We start from the raw sequence: 19729 nt of genomic DNA, 5'->3' as shown, positions 1-19729 counted from the left end.
GAGATCAAGACCCACAGGAAAGCTAGTATCATCTGAGACCTGTACCTGGGATAGCATTGGGTCGATGCCCCTGCAAAGAAACTAACATCAGTTCTCCACTCTTTCTACGAAGATGGGGTGTCCTTGCTCTCTTCTATGCTTGGGAAAAGTCACAGTGACTATGAAATAGCTCATTAGAACAAGTCACACTGAGACGTCATATTTTGAGTGTGTCTTATTTAAGGGACTACAAACGTGACGTAAATGTTGTGAAGCATTTTTCTCATTGTGTATTCAATGGAAGCTCCGTGCTTCCAGAAGTTCTCACCTAACTTACAATTAATTTGTAACGTCAGGCAATTCCTTGCGTAAGGCATGCAATGTGTTTCTGAATGATGTGTCCATGATAAAAAGTAGGCTCGGATGAAAGAGCTATGAATCTTAAGCTTTGAACCCAAAATTTCATCCAGGCGCAGTCTAACTCGAATTTTACTGCACATAAAAATGCAGTGTGGCAGAGTACATGATCTAAGTAACTATTTAGTGTGTCCTTCCTTCCGCTGCCCATCCTTCAAGGCTATGGCGAGTGACGGCCAAAGGGGAGTCAAACTGACAAGCCAGTATCCTGTCTCCCCAGCCAAGCAAGAGGAGGCATGAACTCCACCAGACGGGAGCAGGATGCCCGAGCTCCCTTCAGCTTTTACGCTGGAGACTATGCCCAGCTGTTCTGGTTCAATATGGATGTGGCAGAAGGATGGGGAACTAAATAAATGACCTGTAATAAAGTTTACAGTTTTAAACTTTGGAAGGGGCCATCCCAAACGAAAGTTACGGATACTAGCCCAGGCAATATGCGCACACACACGCACACACACACACACACACACACACCCCGCCGCCTTAGCTTACTGTGTATATACACCTGCTCTCTTCGTACTTCCTGTCGGCCCTATCATCAGGTGACCTTATCCCACCTGTTCCATTTTCAAGGCCACGAAGTGAGGTGGCACTTTCATAGTCCACGTTTCTCAGCTTCTTCTGAGATGCAAAGCCTGTATTCTCTAAAGCCGGCTGCAAAAGAGAAACTGGCCGCTAAGAGGATCAACGTGGCTGGATGTGCACACTGACGTGATCAAGTTTGTGATCTATAGTCAAGAAACGCAGAGCGAACACATAACTCTAAGGTGTCCCCTCGAGGAAGTGGCTTGGTGGTGGGACACGTGGCTCTTACATTCTATGCCTACCCCTGAAATTTTGAAAATTAAAACAAATACAATGAGATACTGTTTGTCTCTTCCAAGGAAAACAGGGAGGACTTGTCACAGTTGTCTGAAATGCCAGCAGGCTGCACATGCAAGTTCAAATGATTCCATCTGCCATCAAAAATTGCATTAGTATCTTGTCGGGATAAGCTCCTCTGCCTACAAAAAGATGCATTAAATGAGCTAAAAGAAAATTATTTCCCTTCTGTTTTCTTACCTCTCATCTCTGACCTTCTTGAATGTAATGAGTCAATTTTCTAGTCATATGGAACATAGTAACAGAGCCTAACTGGAACATTATGAATGCTAAGACATAGTTATCAACAGTGTCCATGATATAACAGGGCTTTTTTTTTTTTTTTTAATACAGACACTGCTTCATTTTATTAACTGCCTCACTATCATAAACAACCTGCCTGGTGAATATTTGCATTTTAAGTGATTTTCTATCAGAGAAAAAATTTGTTCCTTAAAAAAAAAAAATATAGGTTGTAATCTGTAAACACAGAGCTGGCAGAAACCCTGGCTGAGAGCACAGCTACTGTTCTGTATGCTACTAAGCCAACATCAATCACATACAGTTTTCAAAAACATTGCTCACATGCAAAATTTGTACTTAAAATGCAATCCATCAATATAGCCTATCACCAAACTACTGTTCAGAAGCAGACAGGGTAACTTTGAGCATAAACAAATAGTGAACAAACAACTTTGTAAGCGCGTCTATTTTGCTAGACTATTTAAGGATATAAAAACACATTAAATACCTTTAACTACCAATTCTGCATAGTTTGATATCCCGACACCTCCTTCCGTGCGAATCATGCAGCGGTACTTCCCAGCGTCTCGCTTAGTCGTGTTCACAACGTTAAATGAGGCTATGAATCTTCTCGAACTGGTCACCTTTATTTCCTTCAGCGGAGCATCTCGGACATCAATGCCCTATATCAGAGAGGGTAGAAAGGGCAGAAAGAAGCAATATCAGCCGTCAGATCAAGACAGTCAGACACCTGACAGCACTTAGCAATGTCACATTCATGCAAATCCGTGGTTCAATTGTTTATCCCCATGGGCAGCTGTTAAAAGAAACAGCAATTCTGCCCTGATCAACAGAATGAAGATTGAGGGCTCTAAAATTAAGTGTGTAGAAATGTGTTGTTCGTACTCTTTAAATATGTTAAGTTAGATGAGTTGAACAAAGAAAAAAATATACAAAAAAAAAAAAAACAAAAAACCTTTTTACTTTGCTCTCTACAAATATTTGGTTCTTCATAACACCTTATCCTACATTTTTATTTTTGAAGATGAAATTAAGTCAGTAACCACCTTTTTTATAACTCCAACGTCTATATAATCAACTAGACAATCACCAAGAATAACACTGAAATCTACTTCAGGCGGTACCGCCACATCTGCAGCAACCAGATTCAGAGGACCAAGCCAAGTTTTATGATGTTTTCCCCACATGCACAGAAGCCACAGAAGTGGATGCTCAGTAAATACCTGATTCCGAAATGTAACGATGGAGAAGTCTCTCTGTTTGCCCTGAGCTCCCCAGCCCCATTACGAAGGTTCTACTGTGGAGAAGTTTTGTTTTTTTTATCACTCCTGTACGCCAAGTTAGCTTTTTTAGTTACGCACTCTCGGGGATCCAATCATCACAAAAGATGAAAGCCAAAAAGAACAGTAACAAATCCAGTCCTGCATTTTTAATAAGTCTTGGGAAATTTGCTGTCTTTTCCATACTATTTATATTAGTAGGAAATAAGAGACCAAGATCCAAGGATTGTGTATGACAGCAAGTCCGATGCCCATTGTTCATCCTGAAGCCATCTTAGGTGCCAATCTGGGCTATTATTGTATCAGCCACCCAGGGTCAAAATGCAGAGCCACTGGAGAGACCCACCAGTGATGGCCTGAGAGGTGAAGGGAAAGACGAGGTGGTTGGCAGAAGTCACAGGGTAGACTGAATGTATATACTGAAGACTAGAGAGGTTTGAGGAAGTGATAGGTGCGTGGAGGCTAAACTAGAAAGTAGCCAGACAAAGGAGAGCTGAGGGAAGACCATCTTAGTCACACAAAACTTCAAGGAATATGATTAGAAAAACTGGCTGAAGCGAAGGTAGCAAAAGGAACTTGGATTTGCAACCTATATTAAAATGTTTCCATTTACTGCCATAAAAATACAAGGCTACACAATAATAAACCCATCTGCACAGATCAGTGACTTACACCACACACACAAACAAACAAACAAAAAAGCATTTATCTATGATACTCTGGGACAGTCAGTCTTAAGCTCTGCGAGTCTGGGGGGTTAGCACAACTCAGGCGCTCAGCTAAATGTCACCATGGTATCTTTGCAGGGTCCCACTTTCCTCACCTAAAAAGAGATGATTCATTTCACTCCCAGGGCCACTGTGAGACACGAAAGATGTATGCAAGGACACTTGACATAATGATTGGCATCGCACATTCCCATCTGAGCTCTGGACAAAATGAGCAGTGAATTCCAGGAGAAAAGCAGACAGGATGTCAGAATCCCACCTTTATTTCTGATACACTGGGGACTGCAGCCTCAGACTGCAGTGTGCAGGAACAATGGGCTTTCTGATCCTGAAGCACAGAACAAAACAGACTCACTCACCCAGTCACTAGAAAAACCACAAGACCCCACATGTTAGGTGCTGCTGTGGAACACCCAGCATGGAGGAACAGTGTCCCCATCGCAGTTAGCTCCCAAGAGAAGGGGCTGAGCTATATGCTCTGTGCTTCCTTCCAGGCTCCTGCTTGGACAGGGAAAGAGCAGTCAGGAGTGCTGCACTAGCAGAGTTCCTGATACTAGGAAGGAAACATCAGGAGTGGGGAAGAAGGGTTCCACCCACATTATTTTTGGCATTAACAATAAAAGCAGCTTTATAACTTAAAAAATAATCAAAATATAAACCCTCGTGTACCTCAATTTGTGTGTTTTACTAAAGTTAAAACTTTGATCTAACAAATAGCACCACAATGTTGAGAGAGAGAGAGAGAGAGAGAGAGAGAGAGAGAGAGAGAAAGAGAGCATGCATTAACAATACTTACAAGATAAAGTGTCCCTCTCTGAACTCCATACACTTAATCTCTGGTAACATCTCATAAACAAATTGTTCTAGTAGAAGAGACCTTATGCTTACAGCTTTTAAAATTGGAATATTTCATTTTTTCAAATTGAAAATAAAATCTAACATCTTGTGATGAGAAAAATAGTTAAGTCCTACTGGAAGACACACTGTAACATTGGTAAGCATTTGCTTTATTGACCAACAGTGTGACAACAAAAGGCCAGGGGAGTGTCTATTGCTTTATTTACTTAAGTATATGCCTACCTTAAAAATAAATACTTTGTAAAATGTTTTATTTACTTATTTTTCCCTTTGTCAACAATATTCTAATACTTTTCATAACGGAGGTGCACACTGATCTCTGACCAGAGCTCAAGGCTGTACCAGGGGCCCCCAGGGAAGTGCCCTCCTTCTGAATCTGTATTTCTGCTGGAGAAGCAACACTTGGGAGTGACTCTTCCTTCAGGCTAGCGTTCCTCTGTACAGTGCAGCGCTTCTCATCAACAGCTCCACACAAGGCCAATGATCCATGAACTCTCAGGAAGGAATCTTTAAGCAAAGGGCCTCCACATACTGAACCACCAGCACAGGGGCAGGGACACATGCACCAATGAGCATCATTTGTTCTATAGATCCATACAGGCACCTTGCTCAGACACGTAGCCTTCCTCTCACCATTTGAAACGTACAGCACATCCTCACAACCCCTACAGCACATCACTGCAACCTTTCAGTCCCTTTGACTAAAGGATATGTCAGAGATTGCAGGTACCTCTCAGCTAACAATCTCACCCAGCTCATCAGGAGTGTAGGGCCTCCAACAGCATCTATAGTCTGTCTCCAGATGTAAGAATGCATTCCTTTCAATGCTAAAAGAAAGGTTGCAGATAGGATGAAAACAAGGGTTTAGAGACAGAAGACATGCTAGATTGTCTGGGATTCCTATGGCCATCTCAAGGTCCTCTAAGTAGAAACCAGAAAGTCAGATGCATAGGGAGAGGCTGTGAAGAGCAGAGATCTAGTGGGAACAATGTGATATGAAGATGACACAAGGGATTGGAGACAAGAAATGAAGGAAGAAGCTAGAAAAGGCAAAGCACAGATCACCCCTAGGATTTCCAGAAGAAATCAACTTAGATGCCACTGCACATTGAGGCCTCCTGATCTCTGGAAGTGTACGATGATGAAGCCCAGGAGTTGCTAGTCATTTGTTACAGTCACAATAAGACTAGAACCACTGAGGTAATGAAGTGCCACGTGGCTTTGGTGATATATAGATGCTGTGACCTCGGTTTCCCAGAGCAGCACAGCAAACATTTAAGCTCACGTGGCATCTCTTGCAAAGGGAACAGATAAATCCAGAGCTAGCCCTGAGGCTGAAAACAAAAGTACAAAGTTGGACACATACTTCTCAATCTCAAAAACTTAGCAGAAGACAACATCATTCAGACATACATCATAGGTTCATCGTGACGGCAGACATGAGCCCTCAGAGGTATCACCCACTGACATGCATCATAATTATCAGACCCCTGGGCTGGGAAAGAATGTTTTTTTCAATAGCATTAATGGAGAGAGTGGAAAGAAAAGGAATGAGGACCGCATCATGGTCACAAGTCTCACTGCATTAAGAATCACTATTTGGATGCTGCCATGGCTCAGTGAGCAAATCCAGTGCTGTGCAGACTTCAGAACTAAAGTTCAGATCCCCCAAACCCACACAGATGACAGGTGGGTATGGCACCTGTAATCTGTTCCCGGGATGCAGAGAGGGGGAATCTGTGGAACCAGCTCTCTATTTCTGTTGTCATGTGCAGTGGGAGACCCAGCCTGGGTGGACAATGTGCATAGCAGTCAAGAGAAACATCTAACATTAATCTTGGGCCTACACACCCCCCACACCCATGTGAACACACAGACACCCACGCACCCATTCATACTCAAAGAGTAACTGCTGAGAAAGTACATATCAACTCGCAGTATGGGGAAAAAAATTTTTATAAATCATGTAGCTGAGATGGTAGCACTTCAACAAATCTCACAATTCGTTAACAACCGCCAAAATTTCAATTAAAAAAAATCAGGCACAAGACTTACATGTTTCTCTAAAGAAGAAATGCAAAATGGTCATTTGGCACATGAAATGACGTTCCGAACAATCAGTCATTAGGGAAATGCAAATCAACCCCACAATGCCACACCTGCTCACACTAAGTAAGGAGGTTTATTGTCAGGTGCACGGAAAATACCAAGCGCAGGACAGAGACAGGTAACCGGGACCCTGGCGTGCAGCGGCTGAGAACCCTGGGTGGAAACCGTGTGGAAACAACGTGGAAACACTGCTGTCCCACAAAAAGCTGACGATAAAATTATCATAGGACCCAGCAACTCTCCTGCCTGAATACAGAACTGAAAGAGGTTCCCGGAAGCAATCTCACTTTCCACCAATGGGAGAATTAGTGAACCAGGTGTGACATACACATATAATAGAATGTCATTTGGCCTTAGAATGGAAGGAAATTCTAACAAATGCTACAATGTGGAAGAACCTTAAAAATGTTATGACAGTGACACACATTAGTCATAAGAGGCAAACACTGTACACTTCCACTTGTGTTTAAAAAGGTATTTAAAGGCTATATGATCTTATCAACTAGAGATAAATATTGTCATTTTTTTTAGTATATTGTAGATTTTTTTTTCAATGTCAGGTTTTATTTTAAGTTAAGTAAAATCTGAAACGGTGATCACACTATAAGGATAGATTTATATCCTTTTTAAACATTCTATGAGGTCTGCAGACCTTTTCATATTTTATATGTTATTAGATAGCTGATGAATAAAACATATATATAATAAGAACTTCGGCTATGAGAGTCCAAATATTCAACACAATGCTTCTATTTAATTTTGTAGGATGAAATTATTTTTCTTTGTAGATAGGATTTTAATAAGAAAATTAATCTCACTTTTATTATTTTTAAAAATGGTTGTTGGGTGCTCAACCCTTAAGGGAATATCCATCATTCCTCCAAGACTGAGGGAGTCTTACAGAAAAGGGAGCAGACAGAGTGTAGGAATTGGACAATGGGGAGGAGATCCAGGAAACATGTTCTGTGGTCTTTGGAACGTGATATGACCATGGTACTCATTGGCTCCCAGCAGCTACAGTGAACAGCTCAGGACCTACACAGGACTGGACTCATCAGCCTTCAGTCATGGACTGGGGAGGGGTTCGTGGGGTCCTCCTGGAGCTCCAGCACATGATGACTGCTGGGGCAACAGGGACCTTTGGTTTAAGTATCGGTGCAGCCATTGAGTTACTCAAGCAGCATTGGAAAGTTTCATACCCATGTCAGAGGCATGGTTAAACTCAGCGAGTCTCTCTCTCTCACACACACACATACACACACAAAGCCAACAAAAACTCAGGATAGTGGAAGAGGGACTTGTTGGGAGGGGACTTCAGTGGAATGATAGGCAGAAGGGAAGGTGGGTAGCAAGTATGTTAAGAATGCAGTAAGTACACGAAACTGTCAATGAATAAATTCATACCTACATTTAAAAAATGATTCCCTATTAGACACAAGGCATAATATAAGCTGGCCTCTGTACAAGACAAGGATAATCCTTGAAATGTACATCTTTAAGAAATATAACTGCAGAGTTCTTAAGAAGGGAAGATTGAAAAGAGTCAGTAGGTGCTACTAAGATGCCTTCTCAGCACAGCAGGGAGTGGGGAGTACATGAAAATAGTTATCAGATTAATCACTCATTTACGCTTATGGCACCACTAACTTCATACAAGTGTATAAATCCCACTTTGGAACCAAACACTAATTAAGGTTCCTAATTCGGCCAAGAGTTGAGGTTGAGTCAAAGAAGGAACAAAAGGGAACCAAAACCACCACCAACAACAATAAACAAGGCATCTCCGGGAGAAACAGGGTGGTGGTGGGATCTGGGCTTAGGTCAATCCATCAGGGGTCTGAAAGAGTTGGGAAAGGCATCGGGAGAGGAAGCCCTGGAGGGAAGGATCAGGCATAGTAAAGGACACAGGACACACTGAAGAGAGCCACACACAGCAGCCAGGAGAAATGCCAGAAAAGGGTGAACTGGCCTCTGGAAAAAATCCACTCTTTGGATGGGGATTTTTTTTTCTTCCCATTTCCTGAAATCCTGACATTACAGATTAGTGCAAAACTCCTTGCTCCTTGACACAAGGAGCAATTTTATTTGTCTGATGAGTCAGACAAATGTAACAGATGCTTTAGATTCGAGATGAGCTCATTGCCTGATGAAGGCTTTGAGGAGCATCCATGTCTGTCCTAATGGAAGAGAAGATGAGGGAGAGAAGAGAAGAAGGAAGAGATCCTGGTCATCTGTCTGAAGAGTTGTGGAAATGCTTCCCCAGTGTGTCCCATTCAGCATGTTGGGTACCTTAGGCTGAAAGAGACAAAAATAGTTGTAGCAATAGGAAGACCCCTGACCTATATCAGCTCCCTGACACAGGCTGGGAAGGCCTGGCCAGAACAGTAAATGGTTTTCAGGAAATGACTGAAGTGTTGAACAAGTTGATTTCCTGAAGCCTTCTGGTCTCCAGAGTCATTTCCTCTGGCTGGAATTAAACAGAAATTTCGAGGACCAGTGGCCTGCTCTGATCCCTGTAGCAGCTGAAGTTGCAAGGCTTCTAGCCCCATCTCCCTGGAGGCCTTTTGTATGGCAGCAATAACCAGACAATGAGTTAGAACCCTGGGCACTACCAAGAAGTCAGGAGCTTATGGTTCGGGCTGCCTTTGTTAAATCCGCACAGTAGAACAATGAGGATCCACACAGCTCCACCTTAGGATGGAGCTAGCAAGTTGTGAAAGTGACTTCTCCCCATTTTTTCCAGTGTAAGAGAAAGGCAGCCCCACTAAACACTAGTGTCCCACCCCTGAACAAAAAGACAGCACAGTGCCCAGTGACCAAGAACAGGGATCCAGAGAGTTCCTTGCGATTACAGCCTGTCACGGAAGTCAGCCAACACAGAACACAAAGCATGGTAATGGCATGTCCAAGGCAGTCAAAGGGCTGCTGCTCCAACTTTTGTGAGCTTCATCAAAGACCCGTAATGATGGCGTCTGAGAAGAAACAGTCTCAATGAGTTAAATACGGCCCTTTGTGAGTCCCAGAGCATTTTACAGTTTGCACGCCCTCCAGTGTGAGCAAGCCAGGAGAAAGTACTGATAGTAATTTCAATTATACTTACAACCTTCTCTAGGCAATGGGCTCACTTGAGAACTTCTAAATGAGCAGTGATTTACCACCAAAAGGAGTCACATTAAGTCTTTCAGGAATATCTATGCTATAATCAGAGCCATGATTGAAGGAAATTGAGGCCTAGGAAGGGAGCGGCAGTCTGAGTGAATTAATCAATCTTGGGCCTTTTGGATCTGTTCTGAGTGGTTGAGCTTAGCAGGTGATGGGCAGAGCCCTTGCAGTCACACAGGTAAGGATGAGCTACTGGAGATGGCCTGTCTCTCACATCAGGAGTCGCCGTGGCTGTCCACCCCCAAGCAAGCCCCCTGCAAGATGCTGACTACATTCCGACCACTGAGGCCACTGAGGACCATCAGTGGTGCAGGGGAAATTTCCTCCCTTTAGCTTATATCATCCAAACGGAATAGCTCAGCAGATCTAGTTTCTCCAGCCGGTGGCCTTTTCTGCTTGATAATTAAGACACAGAATTGCTAGACTGCAGAGGAGCAATCAAGTGTGTTAGCATCTGCTGCTGTCCCTTGAGGGAATCTGAGCCAGGACCACGCCCGCCTTCCTTTCACATGGGAGAGTCTCAGATTCTTGGAATCAGGATAAGCTAGCAAACCCCATGATAAGCATGAGAAAAACAAAAACAAAAAACAAAACAAAACAAAACAAGAACAGCTTTGTGAGGATTAGAGTCCTTAGGCCAAAGGAAGTGGGCCTGCTGGGTCAGCAGAAGACACCAAAGCCTTTTCTCTGTCCTCTGGCGGGATCCATCCTGACCTGTAGTCCAAATGCAAAGCCATGTCTCATCAGAACCTTATGGCTGCTGTGCAGAAAGCTCCCCCTCACCCTAACTGCTGAAGCTTCACCCCAAACATAAGCCAGCCTCCTTTGACCAAGTTACATGAAATCACTAAATGACTCTGGGTAATTAGCTCATTTCAGGATCTCCCTAGATACAGCCCATGCTCTTGGGGACATAAAGTAAATCTTTCTCTTTAAAGTGGAGTAATCCAAAAACCACACTAGGTAGAGACACATGGTACAAGCTGGAATGCTTTCAGTGGTCTCTGCCTGAATGCCTAGATTTGTCAAATAGATGCAGCTGTAGATGGGTAACTGACTAAAACAATAATGGATGTGATTTTCACCACTCAGAGAGTTAGACAGCAAATGGTTCCTATAGCAACGGAAGCCAGTCCACTTTCTCTGCTCCTGGTATTTTCTGTGTGGTAAGTGATGTTAAATTTATGCTTTAATATATATGGTGTAAAATACTCAAGTTAAGCCTGCTGAAGGAACCGTAATTTTACCTCTTTACAAATCATTTTGTAGCTTTTACACCTAATAACAAAACGGTTTTGATAGACCGTTGTGATTTTTCCCCCTCATTATCTATAAGTGAAGCTAAAAGGAGCCACAAAATTTAGGCCACATGTGACCAGTCCTACCTCCCTAGCCAGAACAGTGCTCATACAAATAATCTCAAGTCAAAGTCATCATTTAATTGGAAACTTAAATTCGTTCACAAAGTTCGTGAATCCTTGACAAATGTTTACCTTTCCCACTGTGCAATGCAAAGAGCACCGTGGCTTAGGGGACAGTTTCTAGACGTGGGTGTCTGAGTATTAACCCTAGCTCTTGTTCCCAACAGTGTGCCCCAGGAAAAGTGAACAGAATTCCCCAGGCCTCGGCTCCATCTTCTATAGGTAGGCATTTATTTATATAAGGACCAATGAAAAAAATCACCAATAAACCACCCAGCATTACTTTATAAATGTCATTACGTATTTTTTTTTTCCAGCACCCGTAGGAATCAGTGATGTAAGCAACGTTGCTATGATCTGCTTCATCCGTTCATACTGGACTCTGCTGTAGATCAGAGGCTACTCATGTGAGAATCACCTCAGTCATCAGATCTCAAGATCTCTTTCTCTCTCTCTCTCTTTCTCTCATCTCCCTATCTCTAACTAGAAGTGTCTATGATTACCTGAGCTCAGAAAAGCACTATAAGAAATTCATTAAACTTGGAAGTAACACTTTGATTATAAGCAGCCGAGCAGAGTCATACAACAAACCGTCAAAAACATTTACATCCCTTTCTAGACCAACAACTAGAAAAATATTAAATTCCAAGTGACGTTCTATTTTTTTCCTCTGAGGAAAACACTCCCAGGATCGGAGCTTATGGAGAAGAAGATTTCTGTGAAAGGTGGAAGGGGAGGGGCTTAGATGCTAAGCTTGAGCAGAGTGACCTCATTAGAGGTGTATTTCAATGGCTTTTATCAGGTCCTATGACAATCATTTCTTTTAATGCCTCTCTGAGAAAAGTGGAAGTGCTAAAATAAAAAAGATAACCTAGAAAAAAGGGCTGAAAAGTAAAGATTTAGGAAAGATCATGCAGAGAATGTTGCTGAGCTGCCCCCAACAGAGCACTGTTTTTATCAGTCCATTTTGACAGCTTCGCATGATGTCTGCTGCCTATTCCAGACCAGCAGACAAGATTCCATAGGCGTTATACATACATACATACTAAAGACCCTTTCTGTGGATAGAAGCCAGTGGCCTAAGCAAGCATCTCAGGAAGGCAAATGTTTGTGTCACCATAAACTGGCCACTGAGGTTCACTTGGAGAAGACGTTTCATCTATGGAAGAACAGCAGCCCCATAGCAGCAAATGTCTGACAGGTATTGCAGTATTCCAGGTGCTGGATTATACTGGTGTCCTTAAAGATTACTTCATAGTAACTGTGCTTTCAAATTAAGTTTTGTTTCATGTTTACATGTGTGCATGAGTGCATGCATGTGTCTGCATGTGCTCCTGCACAGTTACCATGGAATGCACATACAGATCCGAGGACAACTTACGTAGGAGTTGGTTTTCTGTTTCCAGCATGTAGGGCTAAGGGGATGAGATTCATGGCATGAGGCTTGGTGGCAAGTCACTGAGCAGTCTTGCTGGCCCTAGTGCCTCCATCGAAGTTTCTTCTCTATTTGTAAGAGCTGATGCATATCATTACATGATTTGAAAACACTCTTCTGTTAACTCATAACAAACACCCAGGGCTAACGTAGCCATACATAGCCTCAATAGTAAATGACTCCATCACAAATTCAACAACTCAGAAAGCCCTTATGAAAAAATCAAATATCAAAAGAAATTATACCCAAAAAATATTTTTTTAGAAAAAATTCTAGGGCTTTTTCCCCCTCCGTGTGTGTGTGTGTGTGTGTGTGTGTGTGTGTGTGTGATATATACATACATCCTCTGAGATATTTTCAAAATCAGGTTTAACAATGATCAAAAGTTGGTAACAACAGGAAATAAGGTCATATTTTTATTACCTGAGTGGTTCACAGGAACATTTAATCCTGCATGGTAAAACACCATATTTAAATGCATAGACTGTCATATCTGACAACATCTATCAAGCATCGTCAGAAAATTCATATTCCAACAGCTTTGCACTGCACGGTACTGGTTTTAAGAGTTTGCAGGTCTGAAGATGGGTATGCATCCCACTGAGTTTATTTTATAGTCCTTCCTTTTAAAAATAATTCCACTAACCTCATCCTCAAGATGAGAGGTGTCTGTCAGTGATAAAAAGGTCTGTGTTAGGAGCTAGACAGTTAGCTCAGCCGTTGGGAGCCTTTCCTGCTCTTCCAGAAGATTCACGTTTGGTTCCCAATGCCTCACCTGCCTCTCACTCCAGCTCCAGGAGATCTGACAAACTCTCCCAGCCTCCAAGGGCAGCAGCACACCCGTGGCAAACATTCACACAAACACATGCACAAAAGTAAAGTCTTTCATGTTTTTACTATTTACATTTCATCAGGTCTAGTAATATCTTGTGGTAAGTACAACAAACATCATATTTAAAGTATGCTTCGAACAGTCAAATCTTTGGACATGCAGCCCTATTTGTCAAGCAGATGTAACCGCGGGAGGGACCCAAGAAACCCGTCCCTGTGCCTGCTGTGGACATTCTAAAGGCACACAGCAGTGAAAGCGTCTGCTGATGATTGCACTTGCAAGTACCCATGTGCCCAAGTGAACAGCTATCACACATTTCTAAGTCTTCCTTTACTCTTGGGTAGACTTAGACTATAGAGAAACCTAGAAAACATTTTTTTCTCATTCCATTTTGTGCCTGGATCTCAGAATTCTCTTAAAGACTCCAGCGAGATGGCACGTAGAAACCGTTTTTATAACAACTTCGGAAGCATGGTGTGCGGGGCATCCCTCATCCTCAGGCATGGTGGCATGCAGACAGATACACATATGTACACACATGCATACACGTGCACACACATATGCAGGTGCCCAAACACCTACATATGCATACGTACACATATATGTAACATGTAAATATACACATGCACAGACTGATACATGCACAAACATATACATACACATAAAATAATGAAAAAATGGCATCCAGGTCTACACAGGCTGAAAGTAATTTTTGCACTACTTTAATAATTTTGAGTTTGAATCTTCTCCATAAGCCACTCATAATATAAAACTTTTCCACAACATGCCTACTCAACCAGAAGATATCAATGGTTTAATAACAGAATTTCTTGATCATCACAAGATTCACAAACCAAATAGCATCCCGAGTGCAAGACAAACTATTGTTTACTTAAAAGTTCAGTCATGTAAATTCTATGGCTACCCTGCCCCATCTTGGCCTAGGCACATGGGTACATGGAGACTTTTAGGCATGATGAAGGCAGACAGTCAGGAAGATAAAAATGATAAAGTCTGAGGAAAAGGAAAGGGAAAACATGGCAGGGTCAAACAGAAATAAAGTCAGCAATATTGTAATGCTAGTCTATCGGAATATGAAAAACAGAGGCCTTGTACACAACGCTTGATGGGAAAAGCGCACTGAGGTGTCTAAGTACACCCCATATCCACAGGTTCTACACCTAAACACTGGGAAAAAAGCCAGCGTGGAGGCTCGTGTCTCTAGTCTGGCACTTGCGAGAATGGGGAAGGAAAATGTCCTGGTCCCCGCCAGCTGGAAACCCCATGTCAGGAAAAAGACACGTTCTACCAAAGACACTCGGGCCTTGACCTTGTCCTTAGCCCCTGAGACATTCAGCACAGCCACCAGCACACAGCGCTGGCACTGTGCTATTGTGCTCTTGTAAGCTATCTTGACATTACCTCAGTGTACAAGAGAATGTGTGCGGATTCTGGACCAACTCTACATCAAGTTACACAAGGAACTTTTGCATCTGAAGACTGTGGTATCCGCAGGCTCCTTCCCCCAAACTCCACGGACACCCAGGGACCACTGTTAAGGTACCAACTACATATTATATTTACTTTTTCATTTCCAATCTACTACACCCGTTGAATTTGACTTCAGGTCAGTTACTTTCAAACCTTGCCTCACAGTGGAATCTCTTGGGCAGCAGTTGATGAAATCCTGAAAGATGGACTCTCTTTCAGACCCATTAGATCAGAATCTGGGTGTAAGCCTGAAATTCCTTACCTGTAAGTCAAGGAAGGATGGAAAAGCCTACAGCAAGATACCCTACCCCCTCCCATAATAGAAATCAGCTTATAGCATGCTAAACACTGTTCCAAAACAACATTTCCTCCACCAGTGATGGATAAAAGACTGGAATCCCAAATTAACTTAGCTGAAGCAGAGGATCCCAAGTCTGGGAAATGTGTAAACGCTGAGAGCAAGATCTGTCCTTGATGTGACAGTGAGTTCCTGGAATGCCCCCTACGACTCTGGATCTGGGGGCTCACGCTTTAAATTGTGTCCTCCCAAGTGATGTGCACAAGGAAGACAAGAGCAATAAATTAGTTTCCCATAAATAATTAACAACTGTACAGATGATGATGAAAAGAACAGTGTCATTTTTATAAGGTGGTAAATGCTTTGTGGAAAATATCAATAAAAGATGTCTATCTCCTTCATCAAGCACAACAGACAGCCGATCTGGGTCTCATTAACACAAACATCCACCCACTCAGGCAATAATCCTATATCCCTAGCATGATAATTTAAAACAGCCGAGACATGGGATAAAAAGAAAAGAAAAAGTTAAATGCTTATATCAGTATTCACGTGCTACAAAAAGCTTTTAAAGTAGTGATTACAAAACTTTTAGAAACAAAGAAAAAAAGTAAGGATGGATTCAGAACACGTAATTCTAAACTTGTGTACACATCCCTCCTTCCTGGAAGGAGGGTGGGTGACAGGAGCCAGGAGAAAAGGGCTGACATCTGGCAGAAGAGCCAGGCATGCTCTGCACAGAGGCCTCCTTAGACCACGCTCCTGCTGGACAGGCTACCGTGGGCTCAGCCCACAAAAGTATGCTTCCCACTTCCTCCAGAAAACAGAGAAATATAAATAGCCAGCTAAGCTGTCAGAATTAAAGGGATAAAGGATGTAAAACTCATATAAATGTGACATCATCAAACAAACTTGACATTCCTCTGTTGTCATGCGATTGCCTAAGTATGAGGCATGGTAAGAGGCAGAGACAGGACACGGGCAGGAAGAGAAACAAGAAAGTAAAAACTGACTCTCGTGAGATAGTGGGTACACAAGGGTTAAAGGACAGAGTACTGCAGTTTGGTGGAAAACTCAGAATTATACATTAAAACACAAAACACAAACAAACGTAAAAGGCCTGGGGCTGTGTCTCTGGGGCTGTGCAGGTCTAGCATGTGTAAGGGCCCGAGTGTGATCCCAGCATTGCAGAAAACAAACAACAGAAACCCCACAAAGAACAAAAGAAGGAAAGAAAGAGGAGGGGGAACGTCCTCTAGGAGACTTCAAGAAGGAGTAGCCTGTAGACTAATACTTGAAAGAAACAAGATGCAGTGATACTGGGTCACCAAGAAGAACATCACCCACCTCCAAAATTAGACCCTAAGGAAGCAGGTGGCATTCTGAGAGGAGAAGAAGGTCACTGACATTCACTCAGTCTGTCACAACTCCCAGAGTGGGCACAAGTTCAAGAACCCGTCTCTCACACAGGATGTATAGCATAGGATTTAAAGGACTGAAGCCTCCTGGGCCGTGCCTATATGAGAATACATATACATGCACAGCTTAAATGCTTGGAATTAAAAGAGGTACTATTAATTGCTACATTAATTTCTAATGTAAACTGTTTAGAAATCCTGCGTACAGAAAGGCCCACAAAAGCAAGCTCTCCCTGCTTGTGTGTGTGTGTGTGTGTGTGTGTGTGTGTGTGTGTGTGTGTGTGAAGGTGGGGGAGGGGTAGAGACCAAGACAGACATAGAGAGACAGAGAAAGCAAGACAGAGGGAAAGGGTCAGAGACAAGGAGAGAGAAACAAAGAGAGATGGACAGAGCAAGTGATAGAGTGAGAGAGGGAAAGAGACAGTGAGAAAGAGAGAGACAGGCAGAGACTGAAGTGATGTGGTTTTTTGGATTGTTTTTCCTCAGGGGAGAAAGGCAGTAGAGTTTAAAATGTGTGGTTCTTCGCTAAATCTAATTTGACAAAACCTGGCAAAGGAGATCACCAAGAAAAAGCAAAGGGAAAAGCAGAGATTCCAAAAAGACAGGTGAAGGAAACTGCCTCGCTTCTGCAGTATGCTTGGACGCCTGGAGGTCTAACTGACGTGGGAAGAATGTTCTAGAACAGCGAGGGCTTTCGTGTCTCCAGTCCTTCCACTGGGACGATGTGACTGTCCTCCCGCCATCTGCCTGGACAGTGAACAGTGGCGCACATACCTGCAGCCAGAGCCGGTCCCCAGCCACGGTGCGGCCTATGGCGTTGCACTGGAAGGTGGCGAACTGGCCAGCATTCACCTCCACGTTCTGGATCCGCAGGAAGTGGGGAGTTCTAGCTACAGGAGGAAAAAGAAGTCAAGAAATTAAAAGTGTGACCTGCAATTAGAATATCCACTTGCAACTAGCAGATACGTGTTCCATGTGGGGCCTTTTCCATTGTGCTCCTCTTGGGAGAGAAAAGAATGCTTTTGCTTACAAAAGCTTTAACGATTTCTCTGTTGTTGCAAAGGGTGTCATGGAAGGTTTGCAGTGTGTGTGCTCTGTGGAACAAGAAAGAGAGAGCGAGAGGAAAAAAAAAAGCCAGGCAATCTGGGATAGAACCAAAAGAGAAGATATTTCATTGTTCCTGCTGTGCAAATTACCATAGCTCAGCAGTCTCCTTGTAATAACAGATCTGTATTAATAAAGATTATGCTGACGCCTAATTGATGTTTTGAACAAAAACATATTAGATATTTATACCCGTAATGTGAAAAGAACAGTAAGAAGTTAAATGATGTTGTCAAGGAAACTTTAAAACCCAAATACAGAGCTGTGCATAATATATATTTTAATACAACTAATTGGTATGCAACATTTCCTCTGTAATATTTTCCAGCTACCAAAAATACTATCCCAATAGACACACTCTGTGAATGACGCTGGGCCTGCCCAAGCCAGGCAAGTTTTGCTGATTCTTATTTCTAATTCAAGAAATCCAAATGATTCCAAATGCTAAGCAGTACTGTCTCCTGACACATCTGTCAATACGGGACAGCTGGATCCATCAAAGACGGTTCTGCCCAGTCGGAGGAACATACCCTGATTTCCACATCAAACTTTAAACAGGTGTCAGAAACTGTAATTAGTCAGGACTCGGATGCCAGGCTACTTTGACTAAGAAAAGATTCTCTCATCGCTATGATAAAGTCAAGGACACGGTGAGGGGCGATGGCAGGAAGGAAGTGGGTTGATGGCATTTTGCGGGGGGGCGGGGGCAGATGAGGCCAGATAACAGGCAGAGTGGATTCATTCCACCATCAAGCACCCTCTCACTGCAGTGGGCCTTCAAGCTGTACGCACACAGTGCTGAAGAACGGTGTCTTAGTCTGGCTACGTAGTGGCTGTAAACTAACACTCACATGAGCCCAACCAGAACGTAATTAGAGCTGGAAGTGCGTGGCAAACAAAGAACAATGCATTTCCATACCAGTTGCAGAGGAAAACCTCATTATTGTTTGGAGGGCAGCGATAATTCACCGCATGCACGATGCTTAGCATGCGGAATGTTCTAAATGGGTCCTCGCAGAGCAGGCCAATGGCGGGCCACTATCGCTCAGTATTAATTTATTAACTTACAATTCTAAGAAATGTTTCACTGACTCAACCAAATTACTCCTGACTCGAGAATAACTTTTTTTTTTTTTTTTTTTTTTGTATTTGAAGATCTCTGAAAAACTTCCCTAAGTCTCTTCCATCTTGCTCTGGAGGCACCCCTTCTTCCCCCCCCCCTTTTTTTTATTAAAATGGTAGCCCTTGGCTTTATGTGTCGGGGACCTTTCCAGGAAACACCCACACAAGTTCTATGAGGTGGACACAGAACTGGCTTAGGCATGGGAGACGGTAGGCTCTTGTCTGGTAAGGATTTCCATTTCCGAAGCCCAGCTCAGGAAGACACACCACCCCTTCTAGCCTTCCCCCCTTCCCTACCTGTCCCAACAGTCCCTGTCTCACGCAGGTGGGCTTCCAGCCTGTGGAATCCTAGCAGTACGGGTTCTTTCCGTAAAGGCCCACAGTGCTCTCAGCTCATCTTAGACCTTCCGTGACTATGCTAGCAAGAGCACACGGAGCTTGGTGGCACTGCCCTCACACAGTGGACTCGTGATGCCATCATTAAATCAAATGCACATTAGCTACATTAACAAAACCACAGGCTGTAGACACCTGTAGAGCTGTTTGCTTGAAATTTCAACTTCCGTAGCAGATTTTTTTTCTCTACCACCCGCCCATCTCACTTTTGCCTATACAAAGTTTTACTACATAAACATAATACTGTTTATTTTACGCTTATCTATACCAAAGGGCCCCAATATTAATAAAGAGCAGGAAGACTACTGATGTTTGACTAAATTAAAAGGACTACATTAAAAATGAAGAGCTGTTTTCCTGCCAAAGAAACAGATCACTGCTGTGTTTCTTATCAAACAAACACCCAAACACACACACACTCACTCACACATACACAGAGACAGAGAGAGAGACAAGGGCAGACAGAAAGAGACAGAGAGAGTGGAATTAGGTTAGCATCCAGGTCTGAAAAACCCCAAATACTTTTAAAACCCAACACCATATAACAGACAATT

At 42.9% G+C, this 19729-nt stretch overlaps 1 protein-coding gene across 9 annotated transcripts in view; it reads right to left on the bottom strand.

The window, feature by feature from the left end:
- The window catches only part of Ptprm (protein tyrosine phosphatase receptor type M), a 674808-nt gene that overhangs the window by 372988 nt on the left and 282091 nt on the right, over positions 1 to 19729 (bottom strand). For 8 of the 9 annotated variants that reach the window (XM_060368219.1, XM_060368222.1, XM_060368224.1 and 5 more), the window contains exons 5-6: positions 17328 to 17443; positions 2009 to 2183 (exon numbers count right to left, since the gene is read on the bottom strand). In XM_060368219.1, coding sequence (XP_060224202.1) covers positions 2009 to 2183; positions 17328 to 17443 — 291 coding nt within the window. Of the gene's footprint in view, positions 1 to 2008; positions 2184 to 3888; positions 4025 to 17327; positions 17444 to 19729 lie in introns of those variants that run through there. The other variant, XM_060368223.1, reaches the window with a different exon arrangement.

The sequence above is a fragment of the Meriones unguiculatus genome, chromosome 15 (assembly GCF_030254825.1).
Source record: "Meriones unguiculatus strain TT.TT164.6M chromosome 15, Bangor_MerUng_6.1, whole genome shotgun sequence".
NCBI lineage: Eukaryota > Metazoa > Chordata > Mammalia > Rodentia > Muridae > Meriones > Meriones unguiculatus.
This window is presented reverse-complemented; position numbering and strand designations above follow the sequence as displayed.